This window comes from Primulina huaijiensis, unplaced genomic scaffold (genome assembly GCF_012295235.1).
Source record: "Primulina huaijiensis isolate GDHJ02 unplaced genomic scaffold, ASM1229523v2 scaffold18963, whole genome shotgun sequence".
Lineage (NCBI taxonomy): Eukaryota > Viridiplantae > Streptophyta > Magnoliopsida > Lamiales > Gesneriaceae > Primulina > Primulina huaijiensis.
Window position 1 is genome coordinate 1 of NW_027347867.1, and position 23,948 is coordinate 23,948.

A 23,948-nucleotide genomic window follows, 5' to 3' on the forward strand; every position below is an offset into this window, starting at 1 on the left:
TTTTCTCCCGGTCGATGGAGTGTATGTGGAGAACATCCCCTTGTTAGAGCAAATGTGTCGAGTTGCTCCGGTATCAACCCACCACTCATTGGAGTTTTCAACCAAATTTGCTTCCAAAATAACTGCAGACAAATCAAGTTGAGAAAAATCAAATGGTACCGACCTTTCTTGAACAACGTTGACTTGATGATTTCCCTTCTTTGGTTTTCTACAATCCTTAGCCATGTGATTTGGTTTTCCGCAGTTATAACAAGTGCCTTTGAACTTCTTCTTGTTTGGTGGTTGTTTGCCTTGTTGTGGTTGCTTCTCAAACTTCCTCTTCTTTCCTTGGAAACTCGATTCAACAATGTTCACCCTTGCTGCCATCTTACTTGCCTTGGCCTCGGTGCTCTTGTTGTCCTCTTCTATCCTCAATCTCACAATGAGATCCTCCAATCTCATCTCCTTTCTTTTGTGCTTCAAGTAATTCTTGAAATCCTTCCACAACGGAGGGAGTTTCTCGATCAACGCAGCAACTTGGAAGGACTCGCTTAGACTCATTCCTTCCGCATGAATCTCGTGCAAGATAAGTTGTAATTCTTGCACTTGACTCATTACGGACTTTGAATCCACCATCTTGAAGTCCAAAAATCTCCCAACTATGAACTTCTTCAAGCCCGCATCCTCCGCTCTGTATTTCTTATCAAGCATGTCCCAAAGTTCCTTGGCGGTCTTGACTTGACAATACACATTGTACAATGCATTGTCAAGTCCATTGAGGATGTAGTTTTTGCAAAGAAAATCACTTTGGTTCCATGCATCCAAAGCGGCCCTCATGTTGGTGTCAGTCTCGTTTTCAGCAACGGTGGGAGGATCCTCCTTCAAGAACCTTGACAAACTCAAGGTTGTGAGATAGAANTTAAGAAGAATTTGCCCTCACAATGTGCTTGAGTTTTGTGGCAATCTTCTCCCAAGATACAACTACAACACTTGAATAATGAGCACTCAAATATTCAAGTTCTATCACAAAGAAATGGATGGAACTCTCTCTTGAAGAAGAAGGAAGAAGACAATATGCAAAAATGATGTAATGTGTGTTTGATTTTCAAAATATCAAATATTTAATGTTTTCCAAATGAAGAGACATGATCTTTCATTCATGGGGATGTCCCTTGGCCATGGTAACTGATCACAATCATCAAACAATGCCAAGGAAATGAAAAAATATCAGAAAAATCGAAGGGACACGAAAAACAGCCGAAGGGGCGCGCGCCCGCCTGCGCGCTGCCGAGAGCTCTCGGCAGGCGCGCGCATGTGCGCGCCTGCCACTGTTCACGGCCGAATTTTTTTTTTTTTTTTCGATTTTCGTCCCTTACATGTTCCGACTACTCGTTTGAGTTTCTTTCAACATTTGATGAACTCGTTTCGAGTTTAATTCAGAACCACCGAACTTAATATTCGTTCATTAAGCTTCGTTTTTCTTTTCGAATTTTTCCAATGAAACACATTGATTAATTTGCTTAATTTTCATTCATTAAGCATCAAAATTTTCCAACATGCATTACCAAACACAATGAAGATGAAACCACTTGTTGATTTTCGTGTGTCCAAGTTTTCATGCAAATTTTGATTCTACAAATTCCACAACTGGTTAATTAGTTTCTTCTTGTTTTCTGAACAACAGTCCTAGATTTGGGCTTTCCTTTCAAATATCTCAAGGTCCACTTTAAAGCCTCCCAATGTGACTTCCCTGGATTTGTCATGAACCTTGAACCTACACTTATGACATATGCTAAATTTGGCTGGCTACACACCATTACATACATGACACTCACGACTGCACTCGCATAGTGCCATATGTTCCCTTTCTGCCTCTTCAGTGGGTGATTGTGAAGTTGGGAGCTTATAGTGTTGTCCTAGTGGACTAGATACTTGTTTTGATTCATGCCTGTTGAACCTCTGTGAAACTTTCAACAAGTAAGATTTGGTTGAGAAATAATATCTTTTTGTCCCTTCTCTTCCTAATTTCCATCCCTAGTATTTTCTTCGCCTCACCTAGATCTCTCATTTTAAAATCTGAATTTAGTTTTTTTTTTTTTTACTAGAACTTTCTATAAGCATGTCATCCACTTATTACAGGAGAAAAATAATAACCTGATCACCATCCCTTCTTTTAAGTACACACAACTATCAAAGTCGATTCTGGTAAAACTAGTTTTCATTATGTAATCATCGAATCTTTTATACCATTGTCTCGGTCTTTGTTTTATCCATACAAAGATCTTTTCAAAAGACACACCTTGTTTCTGTCTTCCGTTGTTACAAAGTCCTCAAGCTAATCCATGTGGATTGTTTCTTCTAATTCTACATGTAGAAATGCAATGTTCACATCTAATTGCTCCAATTCTAAGTGTAACTGAGCTACCAATGCTATAATTAGCCTTACAGAGGAATATTTCATTACAGGGGGAGTATATCTCATTAAAGTCGACTACATTACTTTATAATTATCCTTTGGCTACTGTCCTGACTTTATACCTCATACTTTCTGTCGCATGAGTTCCTTCATTTTAGTTTATAGATCCATTTACACCCAAAGATCTTCTGACATTTTGGTTTAGCCACTAATTTCCAGGTGTTATGCTTCATTAGTGACTTAATTAGTATGTTCCTTCATGGCTTTAAGCCATTCTTCTTTCTGGTCACAAATCATGGCTTACCTTAATGAAGTTGGTTCAAGAGTGTTTACATCTTCTGCTACTAGTAGTGCATACCAAGTTAAGTCTGCAGAGCCTAACCTATCAGGTGTCTTATTTCTCTTTTTTGTCTGTCCCTAAGTAATACATACTGATTTATATCCTCTTCTATGTTTTGTTGATCAACTGTTTCATTCTTATCAGGATCAAGAGATTGATTTAAAAAGGGTGAATAAATAATCTCAACAAATTCGCAATTTAATTTGGTTGGATTAGCAACAATGAATTGTAATTTTTGTCAGTTGAGTATCGATAAGTCGTCGGTTTGATATGGTGTGGAAACGGACTCACTAATTGTTTAAACAACAAAATGGTAGAGTTGAATTAATAGTTAGGCTATCAAATCGAATATGTATAAGAGTAACTGAAATAACAACTGTGCAGAAAATGTTTATAGATATTATGAGACTTGAATAACCCATATGTTACCTTTTCTTCCACTCGGGAAAGATTCAAATTGAAGATTTGGTAATTACAAGACTTATTTCTAGCTTAACAGGAGGCCATGGGAAACAAAGATCTATGAGAAATGAGAGATACGTTCAGTGGTTGTGTCATGTATGTATAAACTTATGTGATATTTAATTGCTCGGGTCTTCCATAGTTAACAAAAAAATATAATATAAGGATGAGAAAATAATATATTTAGATAAGATGACTGTGCATGATACTATATTTTTTTTTTAGAATTTGAGCTAAACATTGAACAAAACAATAATTAATAATCAATCAATGTCTTATCTTTCTCACCAACGATGGATAATACTTGGGCATGAGTTCATTATTAATTTTTGTACCGTTTTCCAACTTCTTCCGATTTTGTACCTCTCCATGATTTATCTTAAACTTCAAATTATCTAATGAAATTTGTATATACTATATCGTGATAAAATATTCTAAAATAATCTTATGTAATTTTTACATAAAATTATATATATATACACACACACACACACGCGTCCCAAAAACATAAATTTTGAACATTTTTCATTAATACTTCCCACGAAACAACCCCCAAGACTTCAACTTTCTTTTAAATTATCAAAAATAAGATTTAAAAAATTTAGTTCAATTGAACTGTTAAACTACAACTTTAATTTCAGATATCTTAATTATGATTCAAAAACTTTAGGGAAAACGGCAACATTTATTATGTATATTTGCGATTATTTTTGTTTTTATATTGTCAAATTTTAGTTTTGGTACGCTATTGATATATTTTAAGAACTTTATTTTATTTTGTTATGACGTGACACTCGTGTGGAGCTGATGTGACTCTTCTTTCACAGTATTTTCGAAACTTTAATTTCAAGGAAATAAATTTCTAGATTTGAATTCAGAAACAAATATTATTTAACATCATTAGGTTTTAAATTTGAAATAATCAGCATTGNCTGCCTTGCAACCAGAATTTTGGGCTATGTATTTCACACCGCTCAAGCTCTTGTACTGAAATTTGGGACCTCTAGCTATTGACAATATCATTTGGTTCGAACGATAAGATAATAGATTCATAAACATGATCGAGATTAGATCGAGAGACGGTCGTCTCCGACCCAATCTTGAGAGGGTCTCAAAAAATTCAAAATAAGTTGTATAGCCATTTGAACTTACAAGAAAAAGGGCGAAAAGATTCTTCTAAATTTTGTTTAATAAATTTTTCGAAACACTCTAGGAAATTATTTCAAACTTGAAGAAATTTCTATAAAAAAAATATGAGATTCTTCTGAGATTTCACCTCTTCGGAAATTAACATGAATAAAAAAAACAAGTGTTTTTACAATTTTTATCACAAACCTAAATCAGACACCTTTTTTAAAACTAATGTGGTTCTTGTTTAGAGACGGATTAAACCTTAATTTTATATTTATTTATTCTCACAATTCAACTATAAAAGTTTTGGTTTATCAAAATAAAATTTTCACCTATAAATTTACTGATTAAATTTTATTTTTAAGTTTTTTAGTTTAATTATTGTTTTATTTAAGTTAGTTATAAATTATTTGGTCACAAGTCACATTAATTCGAGGGCAAAAATTTGTGTGAGACGGTCTCACGGGTCGTATTTTGTGAGACAGATCTTTTATTTGGGTCATCAATGAAAAAGTATTACTTTTTATGCTAAAAGTATTATTTTTTATTGTAAATATCGGTAAGATTGACCTGTCTCAATGATAAAAATTCGTGAGACCATCTCACAAGATATTTTAATTCGAGTAGGCTCGATTAAGATACACAATTCATATTCTAGCTAGTAATTAGACGTTGATCTCCGTGAAAACAATATTCCAACTCATATTTACTTATTATTATTTGATTAGGTCATATATATTTTGAATATTATATATTATTTAAAATTTTATATCTCATTTTATATTTATTTTACATATTTTATTTTATAAAAACATCTAATCAATTAAATAAATGACCTAATTTTATTGTTCAAGGAAATCCTATTTTAAAATCGTCTTCTTGCTTAAAAAAAACAATGCAAACCTGCATGAAAGTGTTAAAATATTATATTAATACTTCCATGAGAATTGTTGAAATTCATGAATGTAATTTTTTGTTTTAATTTAAGAAATTTTATCCGAACAAGAAATATTGACGTTCTTTATAATAATAAAATATTATTTATATAATATGGGCCAAACCAAAACAAAATAGAAAATATATTATCTTGAAAATATATATCCAAAATCAGAGAACATGGGGCTTGTTTGTTTTGTTTGGGGATTTTATTGGAGAAAATAAATTTCTCTCCCAATTTATTTAATTATATGTATTATATCAATATCCAAATACCTTCGTCATTTCTATTTGTTTTGATTGTTGTAACAGTGTAACTAGTCGTGAATTAGCTATTTTAAACATAGTTTGATAGATATGATAAGATAAACATATGATATATAATATAATGATATGTTAATGATAAATAAAATATAAGATATTATATTTGATGTTTGACATGATTTTAATAAAAGTGATTAAATTTATATATTAGATTGTAATGACAAAATTAATCTTATTATAATAAATTTTATAATTTCAAAATTTTTGTTTGAGTTCATTTTTTTTTTACCTTTTTCTATATGTTATATAATATGATAATTGAGCCATTGAATTTGTACGTCAAGTCAAATATCAATTTTTAAGGTTAATCGAGTGGTACTAATAATTTTATTGAGTATAAAAATCATTTATATAATTATCGCGAGTTCATTTATATAATTATCATCTGATATAATATATAAAAATAAATAAAAATATTTTATTGATTTTAATTTCTGTCTACCAGCAGAGATTTATAAAAATCATTCACATAATTATCATCTAATGACACTAATTTAGAATTTGCTCACATATAGGATGTGACCATAATTTTAAAGTTTAGGATTTTTATATATTGAGGACAATAAAACTATTTGTAGTGTTTTTTTATCATTAAATTAAAATTATCACATCTCATAAAAAAAATATTTTATCCTTGTATAAAATTATTTATCACGGATCTATGATATTGTCATAAACTTTCTAAAAATATACCAAACGTGAGATAAAAAAGATTATTTATCCATCACTCTCTTATGCCATGATTATACCTTATAGTACAAAAACGGACTTTGAATCCCAATCGCATACAATTTTTCTATCTTAGGCAATTTTAATCTTTAATTTTTCCAATATAAGTACATAAAATATTATATATACATGAAAAATTATAAATTATGTTACAAAATACATTTGAAATGATAAAATTATTTTTATATTTTATTTTTAAAACTCTTTCAAAAATATATTTAAATAAATTTATCATTTCAAATACAATTTTAAATTCAATTTGTAACTCTCTATCATAAATGTAATCGTGACAAAATAAATTTTTAAACAGAGATATATTTACTCATCATCCAAGAGTGAATGTGTACAAATACCATGTATATATTATAAGCTCCATACTCCCAAAAAAGACTACCAAAAATAAAAAGACTGCGATTTACAATTTCTATCACAAAACCTAAATCAAACACCATTTTTTTTTTTTATTTCCACAAAAGTGTAATTTGTTGTTTGGAGATAGATTAAACCTTAATCACACTTAATTAGTTATTAACAACGACTTCGTTTACAAATTTTTACCAACCCAAAGAGAGGGCAGCTTTGGTGTCGAGCCTCCATGCAAACCCTCCGCAGTTCATTCTCCATACGTCGCACGGTAGTGTCGACGAGCCTTTCTCCTTCCCGAACGTGACCACCCTCACACGGCACGTGAACGCCGCCCACTCCGCCGGCAGCGTCACCCCCTCTTCCACCACCACCCGCACTATCACGTCCTCCTCCGCCACCATCCTCCTGTACGCCGCATTTATCCATCTCACGTTGTTCGAACAGTCCGACACAAACCCAGGACACGTGTCCAGATCCAAACTCATCCCCTTCTCCACGTCCGTACCCCCAAACACGACGTCGTACCCGTACCTGTCAAGCACCCACCTGTCGGTGACGCGCTCCACCCTCACCCACGACTCAGCCACCGTTCGCCGCCCCAGAGCCGCCGTCGCGTCTTCCATCACGTGATCTGCGCCCGGATTGAAACTACCACCGACGTTCAGCCGTAAAGGAAAACGATCATTCCCCACTCTACTCACGCTCTCCTTCACAACCGGCGCCTCCGGCAGCAGAGGCAGAGTCTTAACAACCGTCTCTCCTCCGCCAAACGCAGTGACCTCCGGCGAAGGCCTCCTCTTCCTGCTGCCAGTACACCTCTTGTTCACTCTGCTGTAACACTCCCCATCTTTCACATTCCTCCTCTTCTTCCTCCCAGATGAACTAACAGACGAACGCGGGCTGCTCTCCGGGACCACGCCGGCCGATGCAAACCCACCGGCGGAAGCTGGTTTCGGAGCTATAGGACGAAACCGTAGCATTATCCTGTCCACCTTGGACGCAACATCGTACGCACCCCCGGAGTACCTCGCTATACAGCACCCACCTCTCCCATCCATGGCTGCTTCCTCCACCTTATCACGCCCAATTCCTGGGGTATCTGGAAATTGTTATAACTGAGGAAGCTAATATATACTGAAAGCGAGATGATTTGGTCCAAGGTTCGGCGTAAAATGAGCCAGCCAATGGGAGCGTAAAGCAGAGTGGGGCCCAGATGGGCAGCCAATGGGAATGGAGTGAGTGGCGCATCAATAGGGGGCACGTAGGGGGCAGGCATGGGGCTTCGTGTAAGGTGGAAATTCGAGAATAGTTGGACGTGGTCCAATGGGATTCGAGCACAGCCGAGATTCCGCCACGTGGCCATGGATGATCGGATGGAGATCTACTTAAAATCTTTTTGGGGTTCGGTGGTTTCTATCTACCTATTGAATCATTCAATGATTCACGAGTTATTTGGCCATTCTCAATCTCATGTATTTTGCTGATTTTTTTAAATTTAAAATATGGTTGATTTTTTAATACAATAATTTAATATATTGAACCGTTATTTAAGTTGCTATTTTAGAGATCGTATAAAAATTTAACTGGAAATTGGGTCTGAATAAATAAATATATATAAGAGATTGAGTTGGATTCGAAATTTGAAAATTTTAATAGTTTTTTCGAATTTGATTCAAATAATGATTCGAAAACTATTCAAAAATAAATATTTGAAATATATAAAAATCGTAAAGAACTCGTGAACTATCGAATGATATAATTTAAATTCGAGTTTGATTCGAACACATTCGAGTCCCTCTCAAATTCAATAATTTCGAACACAAATCAAATAGTTTAGATCTTGTTCGAAAAACTCGTAAACTGACTCAAATTCATTTACACTCAAATCAAAATACGTATTCATCTTTCTCAAGGAGATATCCAATATTTATCATTTTTTACTTTTTAAAATTGCAACATCGAAATAATTGACTAGCAAAGGAAATAAAGTTATCTCACAAAATTAGGTTAAATCAAACTATTCTGTTCATGCGCCACAGTTCGATTTCAATAATTTTTTTCGAAATCGAATAAAAACATGCATATATACATACATCAATGAGATGTTACAAGACGACCATTACGGCTACGTCTAGTTACGCGAACGTTCTTCATAGTCGATACCATAAGAAGCTTGATTAAATTGCAACGACACTTGTTAGAGTCTAGAGACAGGGTCTAGTTGCCAAAAAAAGGATAGGTAACACTTGTAACCTACGATAAATTAGCATAAATAACACTGAGCTTATGTGAAGTCATTACATAATAAGTGTTAAATGTAGCATATTCTACGTAAGGCTAATGTTGACTCTTTCGTTCATAGATAGATATATTAATTGTACCCCCAATGAAAAAGAAGAAGGGGCAATAAGTAAGAGAGTAAATTCAAACTAAAGGTTTTATGTGTGTGTGTGTACCGAAGTTTCTAAGATTTCTTGTGCGTGCATCTCATCATCTTGTCGTGATCGTGATGGTCTTCCCGAGAACAAAGAAAACGAGAGAGAGCTCGATGAAGAAGATTGTGTTGATGAGCATCCGATCAACCATCCATCCAAAGATAGTAAATCCACCAGTGTTGGACTGCACATATGTAACTGCAAAGAAAGTTAACGATGAGTGATCTGTACGTCGGAGAAAAAGTAAATACTTATGGCTAAGTTGCTATTTAATTGTAACATGGACAACATAAGGAAAAATATGGAGTAACTTTGATATAAGGATGAACTCTTTCAAATTGAGGGAGAAACATAGATAATGCCATTAAGCCGCATTTGGACTTTAGCCTTAATCAAAACTGCATATGCTCACAACTGAGATTTAATCGATCACCTGAAAATTCGATATCGGGAAACAAATGTAGCATAGAAATACAAGTGTATAAACACGCACCAAAAGCTTGCCTCTTGTGATATGAAGAGGCAGAGGAGCTCAGCACTACATTTGTGGACAAAGGAATAAGATCAGAAGACTCCAAATCACTTTCTGAATAATTTACTGGTAATGAACCCGCAGGACGGGATAATTCAGGATTTTCACTGTTGCCTAGATATCCAGACCCCAAGGCGTCATTAGAATTGCAAGTAACCATTGCATGCCACCTACTAGCAACTGAACCAAGACTCTGGGCTCTGTGCGATATCTTTGCTGCTGCTGTTAGACAAAGAACTACTCCAACTAATTGAACAATAGATAGCAGCTGCATGAATAAACAAGTAAGTGCGATAAAGCCATTGAGTCATACTTCTTATTAAACTAAATTGCTGTAAATGTTTCATGCTATATAATAATTTGTAGCAATGACGAAGTTAATGAAATACACACCGCAAAATCACCTCCATTGATGAGGTTGATGATACCATGATTCTCTGTTGTCCGAAGCAGAGATACAAATTGACATGCTGTGACAATTAAGAATTCCAGCAGAAGAAAAACCCTGAACCTGTGGCTTATTTTCGATAAGTCATGTCTTAGATGCATGTGTTCTTCAATATAAACTGAAACATCCAAATCCCTCTCAAGAACTTTCCCATAATTCTCGAAGTGTATCACTTGCAAATTGCCAACCAAATTGAACAGGCCACACCCTGCTAGAAAGACTAAAGTCGAATATGCCCAAGACAAAAGACAAGAGAAAAACGTAATGGCAGCCAACCACCATGAATATTGATGTATATATAAGACGCGAGTAAGCTCACGGGCCATCTTCAATAGAAAGCAGACTCCAAACCATGATGCCAGCAAGCAGTAAAAAACCTGCACGACAAATTGATTGCAACATTCAACATAGGATGAGTTTGGTAGCAAACTTGCAAAATAGTCAACAGAAACCAGCAATACAATTGTTTATATGAAACCAATACATCATCAATCAAAAAAAAAATGTTAGACAAAATTTCCGCCCTTCTCGTGACGCAACATTTTCTTTCTTAAGGATACCAGTTTCCAACAAACAAAATAAATAGAATCTTGGAGTGAATTGGAACTTCTTTTAAAAAAATGCATGCAATTCCGAATTTATTATTATGATCGGATTACCGAAGCTTGATGCACACAACATGACTTCGAATTTAAGCTGAATAAAATCTAACTCGAATTTGGAAGACCAATTATGAGGCAATCTTGTATACAAACAAGACCATGCGAGGTTTCCAAAAAAAAAAAAAAGAATCTTACACGAATTTTCTGAATGTATTGTTCGCGAAACTGCGCCAAGTGGCCGTGACACCTATCGACGAAGAGCGCTCTCCGCACGCCATACTTGCGCAGAGTTCCGGACACACAGAGAAGAGAAACAGCGGCGACTAGAGCCCGGAAAACAAGGATTTCAAGCTCGAAATCCTGAATTTCGTACCTTTCGCAGCCGGAGCACCGCGAGAACTCGATAGCCAGCAGCGGCAGCCCAACGGCGAGTAGGATGAACGCGATCCACGAGAGAGTGGCCCGCAGCCAAGTGTACTGGCAAAACCCGAGCAGTCCGAGGAAGGCTTCGAGCGATTTCAAGGATTTGTCGAGCTCGGCATCGCGGTCTTCCAGTAGGGGGACTTGAACATGCGCCATGATTGTACAAGCGGGAATGCGCGGCGTACAAGCTTTCAGCCGAAAGTTCAAAAAAGAGGAAAGTGGAAGCAAGGATCAACGGGTCCGCTCAGACATATACGTATAACACGTGCTTCATCGACTAATTTAATATACACACTTTTATTTTTAATTTGAATTAATTAATAATATTTTAAGTTATAAATATTTAATATTGGTGTTTCAAAAAAAATTTATTTAACATTGGTCAAAAATTGAAAATTTTGGTGATTTTTTTAAGAGTAGGTTTCTTGTGAGACGGTCTCACAAATCTTTATCTGTGAGACGGGTCAACCCTAGCGATATTCACAATAAAAAGTAATAATCTTATAATAAAAAGTAATATTTTTTCATGGATGACTCAAATAAGATAAATACGACCCGTGAGACCGTCTCACACAAGTTTTTATCTTTTTTTAATGACTATGGGATGTGATTGAGATACTTAGCAAAATTTTAAAAAAAATATTTTAATTCAATTATATTTGAAGATTATTATTTTTCAAATACTTATTTTGATTAAAAAAAAATTATTAAAATTAAATCTTAAACTTTAAATCTCGTCTCAAATTTAAAATTCGTCTTCAATTTTACGATTGGTTGTGAGGGTCGAATGGACCCACAGGCCACAAATAAGTTGGTAGTTGACAAATGGACACAACAAAAATAGGCCTGCAAACGGGTCGGCGATTAGCAATTCAGACAATTAACTCAAAGTCACTTTTAATGTCTTGTGTTCGAGAATGAGACAATACGGTCGTCTCAAATTATGTTTTTTTCCCATTAATTTCACTAGGATATTGACTTTTTTTTATCTATAAAATATTTATTTTCTATAATTATTTATCTTCATATAGTACAAACACGATGAATAATTATTCCAGCCAAATTTCCTACAAATCAATCAACACAAATGAAGAGTGACTCAAATACACAAATTATAAAATAAATGAATAAAATGAGAACTCGACACAACAAAATTACGTAACAAACAATTGATTGTAAAGATGAAGTTTCGAATGTGGTTTAGACCACTTGATTTTTTCATTCGGCTCGATGTGGTTGCAAGGGATTATATTTTTTTCTTGGTAAGCCTAGAAAATAGCTCAAAATTTGCCCAAAAAAAAAAAAAAAATTGCTTAGATTATGTTCATGATGTTGGTACCTAAGATTTACTTAGAAAGATATATAGTCAAGTTCCACGAACATTTAATGATTCTCAAATCTCAAACAGTTCATATTATTTTCCTCACCATTCACATAATTCAATAGTCACAATATAATCACAACATTCACAAAAAAACTGTGTTAAAAAAATGAGGATGTCCTAAACAAATGGTAAAAAAATACTTGTGTGAGACGGTCTCACGGGTCGTATATGTGAGACGGATCTCTTATTTGGGTCATCCATGAAAAAGTATTACTTTTTATGCTAAGAGTATTACTTTTTATTGTGATTATGGGTAGGATTGACCCGTCTCACAGATTAAGATCCGTGAGACGGTCTCACATAAGACCCACTCAAAAAAAATAGATTCGTGGATACGTAAATCATCAATTCATATATATCATCGGCCAAAGATATATCACCACAAAATCTTCCCGAACTAAATTTTTAACACAACTAACAAATAACACAATGCAATTTTTTTTATGACAATAATTGAATAAAGGAAATGAACTACTCTCTCCCCATACTAAACCGTGAATTGTCCCAAATGTACTTACTAGACGACACACAAGACGCGAATCAATTAAACACAAACAAATAAATTCAAGAACAATAAATTTATGAAAAAACAAGAAAAGAACTTGTCAGGTTGATTGTAAGGCAGTGGGAAATTTAAGAGATTATACAACACCACAAAATTCTCTATTTACACTAAATTATAATTGACTTGGGGTCGTGTGTTAAATGAGTTGATACGATCTTGAGTATTTTTCAAAAAATAAAATTTATTAATATTATATATTTTTTAAAACAAGCTAATATTATTGAAATTTAAATTGTCATATAAGATACTTGGTCGTACATGCTAGATATTGTATAAAATAATTAATTTAATAAAAGTGAAAAATCCTTCAAAATGACATAAATATATATAATTATACCATCATGGATCGTCTTCAACATGTTATCAGTAAGTATTTAATAAGAAGATTATTATTAGATAAAACAATTCAAAATAAGAATTTGTAAATATTTTTGCAAACTTGATTGCATTGGAACATGTTATAGAAGAAGGAATATATGTGTCAATATAATAAATATTATTATTTTGTGTGTATATGTGAATTACTCTATGTATTTTTTTTAAAATTATTAATTTGAAACATTTATTTTTGTCCCCAGATTAATATTTGCACCAACTATTTTTTTTTGAAATAGTTTTTTAACAGGTAATATTGAATATTCACCCCAATCTTTTGTGTTTTTCTTTGAATATAAATTTTTTAAAAGGTAATAATAGAATAAAAAGGAATAGATAAAGTATGAAAAATTCTAAAATCAAGAAAAATTCATTCTATTAAGCGAGCGTTTGCCTTATTGAAACCAGTGTTCTGTGGCACGCGACATCTGCTGTAGGGGTGGTATATCGTACCGTACTGTACCGAAAATCTTATATCGTATACCGTACCGAAAATTACGATATAAGAAAATTAATACCGATACTGTAACGAAAATTTCGATACATGTAACTAGCATAACGATTATACCGAAATTGAACGGTATACCGAGATTTCGGTACGGTATCGATATATACCGTTTTATACTAACAAAAACCTTACATTTTTAAATTTTTATAAATTTATTGTTTTAAAATATTATATATTTTAAAAATTTTGTATATTTTTTCGATATTTCGGTATATACCGAAATTTCCAAATTACATATCGTTATCGTACCGAAAAATTCGACATTGTTACCTTACCGTACCGAAATCTTCGGTAAATTCGGCATTTTTTCGGTACGATAATCTCGGTATACCTAAAATTCGGTATTTTTTCTCACCCCTAATCTGTTGTATTAAATATTTTTGTATTTGATATTTTTTGTGTAAAAATTATATATTGTTTTATTATGACATGATATTTATAAATTAGTTATTAGATAAATTAGAGATCAAATGAAGAAAAATTGGAAAAAAATAGAGAGTTACAAAAATTATTAATAAAATCACACCAATAAAGTTAGCTAATAAATATTATGAAGTATAAAACAGTAAACAAACTCCCTTGTCATATTAACATACCAAATTTAGTTAGCATGAAGTGATCAAATTTCAGCAATATCAGTCATTTTCCTACGTTGTTCTATGACGACGATGATATGTGTCAAATGCCACATAAGCTCTTTCATGGAAAAATGAATAAAAATGTAAAACTAAGGGATGAAATTGACCCCCAAAAATATATATATATATATAAGATACATGTCTAAAACAAACTCAATGTTGATAATATAAAAGACCAAAATCGAGGGAGTGAAAATCGTTGACAGAATGACCATATATATCCCCTCGATGTGGATTGGGTTTATCATTTGATTTTGGAATATCAAATTTCTTTTACAGTGGCTTCACCTAATTTGAATGTGTGTATGACAGATAGCCTGTGGTATGTAATGGTTCCGGTGCAGTATCCATTGTTGGAGTTTCCGCCATGAAAATGAGCTGGGAGAACTCAATGGAGCTGAATGAATTCGATAATTGGTCGGGTTGCCTTAATTAATTTGGTGAGAAATCAATTTATTATTTCTTGCCTTTGTATGACGCGTGCATAGTATTTTACTTTTAAAATAATATTATTTTATTATAATTTTATTAAATAATATATTATAATAATTAATTAAATTTGAATAGAAGCAAAATAACTATTTTATTTTTATTGGGATGGGTTTTGCAAAGTCTCGACCTAAAGATATGTCTTATGTTTCGGACATGTGAGATCATTAGGTCAAGAGGTTCGTGGTAAACATGTTTAACGATTTTACCGTTCGGTTCCTGGTGGAGCGGTTCCTTGGAAGTTGGAACCAATCCGAACCGCAGACCGGTTCTATAATTTATAAACCGATTTCGGTATGGTTCGAATCGTTTTCGGATTCCGGATCCGAATTTTATTACTTTTTAATAGAAAATTTATTTTATTATTGACATTTTTAGTAGTTTGAGTATAAAAAATACTTACTAATCATAAAAATAAAATAACCTAAACATTTATTTTTACAATTGAACATCTAAAATTCATCATGATTTATTAAAATATATTTGAATACTCTGGATCTTTGTTGATATTTGAGCTTTGAAATTCGTAAATCGCCTTAGCCTCCATATTGAAAAATAAATATAGAAACATGGTTGAATTACGATAATTAATTCACAAAAAAAAAAAAATTTGTTTCTTAAAATTTAAAAATTTCTAACAAAGAAATGCAGCTACTCAAAATATTTCAATCATCGTCGGTCAATATTAAACACTCTACCACAATATTATTGTAATATGAAATAACTAAATATTGAAAACGTAACAAAATATGAAGCAAGTTATATAAAGAATTACATTTATTTTCAATAGAAAGAGGAAATTTTTTAAATTTAATTCATTTTTATTCGACTTTTGTTTTTCAATTACGTCTATGTCTTTTTTCACGTAATATTTTCCACATACTTTGAATTTTTCTATTACAATATATATTTGCTCATCATACACGCATTTAACACAAAGTTGATAATAACACACAAAGTTGATAATATAACATGCACATCTAACATGAAGCAAATTATCATATAAAATCGTTTTTAATCACAAAAGTATTGACACTCGCATTATCTAATGTGATTGACATTATTTTATTTTGTATGTCATAAATCTTAACAATATTTAAAACACATATACCTATAATGTATGTGTTGTGTGACGATTCTAAATAATCTAACGCTAATATTCTTTTTTGCATATTCCAAATTTCATCAATCCAATTACATGTAACATTAAAATAAGATTTATATTTCAAATTGGTCCAAACATCAGTTGTTAAACTAACTATACAAAAAATATTTGAAAAATACAATTTTAATGTTTCTTTATATTCCTTATACATATCAAAGAAATATTTCTTAAGTATGTGCCTAGAAACATTGTGAAAATCGAGTTGAATAATACTAGTAAATTCAACAAAACATTCTTCCTCAGTCAACTATTATAAAAGGTTGACAAAATTTATCAACGAATTTAACGATGACTTTTCGAAAAATTTCTTTTCTAATTGTGAAAGTTTTACAACTTAAAAAGATTAGTTTGTTGTGGGTTTGTTCCCTACCAAATGGTTGTAAAGTATCAATGTCAAGTTTATGTACCTTGACTAAATAATTTTTTCAAAGTGCTAATACCACCTGAACGACCACCCATTTTATAAGATTATTTGGTTTTGCAAATTTTACATACGACAAAAGAGTTGTTCGTTTCTTCCTTTTCAATATCGAAGTGATCTCAAACTTTAATTCGCTTTGCTCGAGCTGTCTTTGTGCTTGTTGCCATCGTGTTCCTTGATCGGGCATACGATGGTGTCCCTACATCTTTGTTAGGGAGTTCTATGACTTCTTCTTCTTCGTGACCAAGCTTGACTTAATCAAAGTCGGGGATGTAGCCAAAATATTCACCAAAATCGAAAATGTTTTCACTTCCATGACCACCACGTTTTGAAGATGACGTCATTGAAATTCGAATTATTTATATGAGTAATTTGAGAAATATTAAGTAAATAATAATAAGAGAATATTTAGTATGAATAAAATTATAACAAAACTTATTGAATTTAAGTTGACAAATAATAGCAAAGAGAGAATTGAAAGTAATAAGTGATTGTGATAATTTCTAACATGCCAACTTTATTTGACAATTTTTTTTATATATATATTTATCATAGAATTACCAAAGACACTGAAATCATTATTTATTAATTTAATTATTATGTTTAACTTAATTATCTTAAATTATACTCAACGTTTCCTTGTAATTTTAAATTCATCTATGACTGCACGAACAATATTGCTTAGATAACCAATTAGTCAAGAAGCACCAAATATGAAATGACTTGGTAATAAAATTAATCATTTTAGTAATATTATCACAATTATTAATAATATAATATTAATTATATCAAATATAAAATGTAATTATAATTATATCACTAAATTTAAAAAATACACATTTAATAACTAATAAGAAAAAAAATAAAATAAAATAAAAAAATATTTCGAAAATAATTTTTTTTAGAGTAAGATTTGAAATAGATGAGTTGTGGATGAATATCGTATTTGATGCAGAAACTGCACTATTTTAAAATAGAATGGTTTTAAAATAGAATTTTGGGTTGAAAATATATTTAGTAAAGAAGCACCAAATATGAAATGACTTGGTAATAAAATAGGCAAGTTGGTGAAGAAGAAAATGTCAAAATCAAAAAGAAAATCACAGTGAAAAATGTGTTGTGCATAAATACATAGACCAAATTAACTATGCGCCCATATCAAGTTTAACTGTTTCAAGTCAAGTTTTGCTAGATGTATCAACACGACATATAAAAAAAAATCCTAAAATTGAAAAATAAAAATGATAACAGAATAATGTTGAAATTCGAAAACATAGAAGACGAGACAAATAGAAAAGAATAAATTTTCAATTTTCCTTTTTCGTTAATTTTTTTTTTGTTTTTGAGATTGAAAAATCAAACAGATAATGTTCCTTTAATACAAAAAAAATGTTTATACAAAAAGCTAAGCAAACATAAAATAAAATTTAGGAGGGAAGATATTTTAAAAAAATTAGAAATGTTGTATGGTACTTTAGAATCACATCTCATTTTACTTGTACAAATAAAGTTCTAACAAAAACACTCTAGTGAAGCTCATATTTACTCACAAGACCTTCCAGTGGGTGTAAGTTCAAGAAGACTCGCAATTTACGGAGATAGCAAGTTTTTACCGAAGAATCGGGCAGTCATAGCTTAGATGAAGAGGTCGAAAGTGAATGCTTGACCAACTCCCTTCGTAAGATCTTCCCTGCCGGAGATTTTGGTATCGAGTTGATAAATGCAACACGGCGGATCTTTTTATGAGGAGCAACCTGGAAGACAGCAAGGAACAGCCCATTGTTTCATACAGTGAAAGTAAAATAACAGTAGAGTTTGCCAAACAATACCAGAGTTTTACAGCATTGATCTTCTGTACCGAACCGTTTTAAACACATATTTCATTTACGCTAGAAACGCTTCTCATCAAAAGACATGGTTTTCCATACCTGTTTTGCAATGAAATCCATTATTTGAGTGGCAGAGATGGTGCTGCCAGGTTTTCTCACCACATATGCCATCGGAATCTGACCAGCTTCTTCATTCGGATAGCTGCACGATCTCAAACATAGATGAAAGGGTCAAAACACGAATGATAGCTCGTAGAGGTAATCAATCAACAACTTTGAGATGTAAAGTAATCAAAGAAGACCAGTTATATATTCCATATGTATACCAACAGAGTTGAGCATCATATGTGAAGTAGCAAATGAAACAATATTAAATTTGACACAAAAAAAGGGATTTTCATGTTCATTTTTTGATGCTCCTGTTGGAGAGTTAAAGGATGAAGAAATACGTTTTGTTTAATGGGAAGTGCAAGGAGAAAGAAGTTTATTTTTTAAGTTCAAAATCGCTTTTACTTCAGACTCCTATGATTTTGAAATATTTTCGCTATTCTCATTAGAGATAACTAGTTGCAAACTTGAGGTAGATTTAGATCAACTGCTCAAGAACTGCAATAAAATAAAAAGAGCAAGACAAACTAAAGAATTCAGATTCCAAAAAACAAAATTCATACGGAATCACTGCTGCATCAGCAATATCAGGAATCGATTGAAGCAAATGTTCCAACTCAGCTGGAGGAACCTGTAATATATCTTCTCATTATTTGTCAGATAACATTATATGGACAAACTTAATCCTCAAAGATTTCTTAGAATACGACAAGCACCTGATACCCTTTGTATTTGATCAGTTCTTTTAACCGATCAACAATAAAGAGAAACCCATCCGAGTCAAAATAGCAGAGATCTCCAGTCTTTAGCCACCCTTCCGAATCCAAGGTTTCAGCTGTAGCTGCTTCATTACCCAGGTAACCTGTCAAGAAGATTCTTTTGTCAAACTAAAATATTACAGAGGTTATATGAAAGACCAAGCATCAAGTCTTATCAATTGATCACCTTTCATAATTGCAGGCCCTCGTAACCATAATTCTCCCCGTTTTCCCGGAGGTAAGGCCTCTCCAGAATCAGGATCCACTATTTTGGCTTCCAAGTTCTCACCCAAACGGCCAGCAGATCCATAACGAGTCGCCTCCTCGGACCCTATGGTTCGTGTTGCCGCCCCTGCAGTCTCAGTCATGCCATAGCCCTGAAAATAAATAGATGACACAAATCTTTAAGGACAAAATGAGTTTCAATATCATTCCTTTCGAGAATCAGAAATACGGATTTATCGTCTCTAGAATCAGAGTTTCATTCCATGATTTACCTCAGTTGATGATCAAAGAATCCAGTTCCAGTTCGATGATTATACTTTCAATAAATTCATATTCAACAAATTGAATTTAGTACACATATTTCGACCATAAACAGCAATCAGAAACCTACAAGTTGATGCTTTTTAAAATTTTCGAAGATAAGATCTCCCTCGAGATTGATCGATAAGATCTAATAATCAGTCTATTAACAAATATATATTACTTTTATCCTGCATTACACTTTGGATTTACTGTCCTAACACAAAATGTCTTGAGCCAATTATGCGCTTCAGGGTTGGAGGTTTCATGGTAAAGTCAGCTTTTGGCAAAAGGTTGAGCCTTGGCTCATGTCGAAGCGCAAAGGACGAGCCTCGCTCGACCTCAGGGATAAAGGCATGTCTATAAGCTTTTAATATCTACGACAAGAATCACCTAGATGAGGCATTTTTAGGAATTTCAAATTGGTTAAATCAATTCATCAAGCAGAGTTTACAGCCAATTTTTGGGACTAAAAGTTTCCAAACATAAGCAACAAATACGAGCACGATGATATCGTTTTCGCTTATCAGATTGAAGCATCTTGGATCAGTCAAAATCCCAACTCCCAAGAACCATAATAGCATTCATATAAGTCCAAGTTCAAGTCAAGAACTGGCAACCATCTGCAACTCTTATTCATCGAACTTGTTTTCTTTAATTGATATCTCATCTTTCATACATATTTTACTAAAGAAATCAGAATGCATTCAATTATAGCTGCTTGGACATTTAAAATAATGAAAAAACCAATCTTGACTATATTACTTAATAGCAGAACGCATTTTGGACCTAAACTATCAACTTTCAATAAAAAAATAAAGACATGTTTGGATAGAAAAGCAAATGTACTTTAGCAACAAAGTATAATTATAATAAAGATTAAAGACACTACCAATCTAATTATTAATATTAAGACATAAAAAATGAAATTGACTTTCGCATTGCACGTGGGCTTGTACCATATCAATTCTATTCTACCTGGTAAATTTCCACGTGAGGGAATTTAGCCTTGAACTCCTCGGAAACCTCCTTCCCCAGCGGAGCTCCGCCGGAGCCCACTGTCTGCAAGGAGCTCAAGTCGTACTTTGCCACCAAATCCGACTTTACCATAGCCACCACCAGCGGCGGAGCCACCGGGATATACGTCACCCTGTACTTTTCCACAGCTTCCAACATCTTCAGAAAATCGAATTTCTCCATCAGCACTACGCTCTCCCCCATCGACGCCGCCCTTATAATCATGAAAAACCCGAACACGTGGAACAACGGCAATGTGAATATCGAAACCGGGTGCACATAAACACCATTTTCTTCCTCTTTTGCTTTCTCCTTGTAGGATAAATTAAGGTGATAAAATCCAGCGATCACCGCTATCAAGTTACGGTGAGTTAGAACAACGCCTTTCACTTTACCCGTCGTGCCGGAAGAGTAGAGAATCGCGGCGTGGTCACATTGATTCACAACGACGTTGGTTGCACTGCCCGAAGCTTTCGCCTCGAGCATGGAGATAAATTTCGGGGAATCAAGGAGGACTAACGGGAGATTCGGCGGAAGCTTCTGGGCGGTGGCAGAGGTGGCGAAGAAGATGGCGGGTTTACTGAGTTCGATTTGGTGATTTAGCTCCGATGGAGAAGATAACGGACTGGAAGGCGAAACGGTGATGCCCAGAGAGAGGAGGGAGAAGTAGAGGACTGGAACGTGGAAGGAGGGCGGCGAGAGGATGAAAGCCACGTCGTTTTTGGAGAGAGAAGGATAAAGGGAATTGAGGGAAGACGAAAGGGACCGGACTTGGCGGAGGAACGCTGCGTAGGTGAGGCGGTGGCCGGTTGCGGCGTCTATGAGGAAGTGGGTGGTGGAGAGGGCGCCGGAGATGGGGGTGGTGGGAGAATGGAGGAGGGAGAGTGTGTAATCGACTATGGAAAGGGGTTGTGAGAGCGGTGGCAAACTGACGGCGGCGCGTAGGCTGTGGTAAATCTTGGTTTGGGGACAGTAGCCATTGTTGGGGTCGGGGGAGAGTGGCTGAGTTTCTGCCATGAAAATGAGCTTGGGAGACTGGGAAAGAGCATTTTCCTAATGAAACAGGCCATTAAATAATTGATTTTGGGTGGCAATAATTTAATGCAAAATTTATGATGGCCACTATACGTCCACACATACACGATACATTTTTTATTTTTTATTTTTTTATTCAATAAAATCTATTTTATAATAAAAAATTTATAATTATATATAAAATATATAATATATTTTATATAAAATATATAAAATANAATTTATAATTATATATGAATATATAAAATACTTTTATGAATATCGGTAGGATTGACTCGTTCACAGATAAAGATTCGTGATACCGTCTCATAAAAGACCAACTCAAAATATATTGAATAATTTGTTCTGTAACAAATAAAATTTATGGGTTGAAAGTATCATAATTTTCGAGCATGCAATAAAAAAATTCTTAGAACTTTTAAGTATTAGATTGTGCACAACAATTGAATTTGGTATTACAGAGATAGAAGGTCAGATTTAATATAAATTAGTAAAAGAGACACACGCATTATTTATTACTATTTTTAATTTGATCAAATAATATTAAATAATTAACAAGAAATTATTTTCAATTTAGATGAGTTGTTCGCTTTAAAATTGAAGTTTTATTTAGATTTTTTTCTATGTAAAATATGGAGTGACTTGAAGAAATTTTTAGTAAGGTAAAAAGAGTAATTATGAAATTAAATAATTTGGTTTCCTCAAACGTAGCTACTCTAAAGATCTCAAACTTAATAATATAGTTTAGAAGTATAGATTAACAAATGAATTTGTAAATATAGATCAGATTATCGGTAAAATATGCAATCGAAATTAAATACATATTCTATCGTCCATATATTTTAATTCATGAATGTTTTCAGTTTATATATGTTTTTACATAAATGAAAAAATATATTTGAAAAGTAAATTTTACAAATTTTATTTTTATTTAATAAATGTTTTAATAATAATAATAATAATAATAATAAGATGAAAATATACCGGAATTAGTCAATATATTTAATGATGATGATGATAGATTTATAAAATACTATTAAATATGAAAAGTTGAATATTATTAAAACGGAAATGCAGATTTTATATTTGAAACATGACAAAAACTTGTATGAAACGGTCTCACGAGTCATATTTTGTGAGACGGATCTCTTATTTGGGTCATCCATGAAAAAATATTACTTTTTATGCTAAGAGTATTACTTTTCATTGTGAATATCGGTAGAGTTGATCATCTCACAGATAAAAATTCGTGAAACTATCTCATAAGATACATATTCTTGAAATAGATGAGTAACTATTTTATTATAAATAGATGGGTTAGTGAGATTATAGGTTTAGGTATTAATCAGAGGTTACATCCAATTAGATTTATTAATTTTTACACAAATTTAATGTTCAAACAAATAAATATTTCACAAAAACTCCTGTGAGACGGTTTCACGGATCAATTTCGTGAGTCGAATATCTTATTTGGGTCATCCATGAAAAAGTATTACTTTTTATGCTAAGAGTATTGTTTTTTATTGTGAATATCGATAGGGTTGACCAATCTCACAGATAAAAATTCGCGAGACCGTCTCACAAGAGACTTATTCTAAATATTTAATATTTAATATACATTAATGTTCTTTGAATGCGTTGTGTCACTATATAATTGACATATTTATATAAAAATGATAATTTTTTTTTATTTTCATATTAATTAAGTTTTCATATTTATAATGAGAGTATAATTGTAATTTTGTTAAATTTTTTTTTTACCAAATCAATTAGTAGTTAATATAGTGGATTAAACTTTAAATAAATAGAGAGATACTTGAGGTAATATTGTAAAGAAAGGTTGAAATCGGATTTTTTCTATCATACATTGGACCTTTTTTTCTCTCCTATGATGTGGTGACATTTTATCAATTTGATAATTAATATCTGATGCCAACTTATATTAACATACGAAGATCATAATCTAAGTGGGGTGTATTCAATGTAGAGATTTAATGACTTTCAATGA

The 23,948-nt window shown here is 32.8% G+C and overlaps 4 protein-coding genes across 4 annotated transcripts; all 4 read right to left on the bottom strand.

Moving 5' to 3' along the window:
• Positions 1-82: 82 nt before the first annotated feature.
• On the bottom strand, positions 83-816 carry LOC140965990 (uncharacterized; the record flags this gene model as incomplete). Its single annotated transcript, XM_073426274.1, has 1 exon — positions 83-816. A coding segment is annotated over exon 1 (734 nt), but the record flags the coding sequence as incomplete, so codon positions are not given.
• Positions 817-6,616: 5,800 nt separating this feature from the next.
• LOC140965988 (uncharacterized) lies at positions 6,617-7,790 on the bottom strand. The gene has a single exon (XM_073426272.1). The coding sequence runs from the start codon at positions 7,739-7,741 to the stop codon at positions 6,872-6,874; it is 870 nt and encodes a 289-aa protein (XP_073282373.1). The 5' UTR covers positions 7,742-7,790; the 3' UTR covers positions 6,617-6,871.
• A 1,114-nt stretch (positions 7,791-8,904) lies between these two features.
• LOC140965989 (uncharacterized) lies at positions 8,905-11,358 on the bottom strand. The gene is made up of 4 exons (XM_073426273.1): positions 10,896-11,358; positions 10,044-10,475; positions 9,612-9,918; positions 8,905-9,316 (listed from the first exon to the last, which is right to left on the bottom strand). The coding sequence occupies exons 1-4, from the start codon at positions 11,277-11,279 to the stop codon at positions 9,174-9,176; spliced, it is 1,266 nt and encodes a 421-aa protein (XP_073282374.1). The 5' UTR covers positions 11,280-11,358; the 3' UTR covers positions 8,905-9,173.
• Positions 11,359-18,230: 6,872 nt separating this feature from the next.
• Positions 18,231-21,955, bottom strand: LOC140965991 (4-coumarate--CoA ligase-like 9). Its single transcript, XM_073426276.1, has 6 exons — positions 20,867-21,955; positions 19,551-19,740; positions 19,322-19,467; positions 19,169-19,236; positions 18,597-18,699; positions 18,231-18,422 (listed from the first exon to the last, which is right to left on the bottom strand). Exons 1-6 carry the CDS (start codon positions 21,920-21,922, stop codon positions 18,297-18,299), a joined length of 1,689 nt encoding a protein of 562 aa, XP_073282377.1. The 5' UTR covers positions 21,923-21,955; the 3' UTR covers positions 18,231-18,296.
• Positions 21,956-23,948: the final 1,993 nt, after the last annotated feature.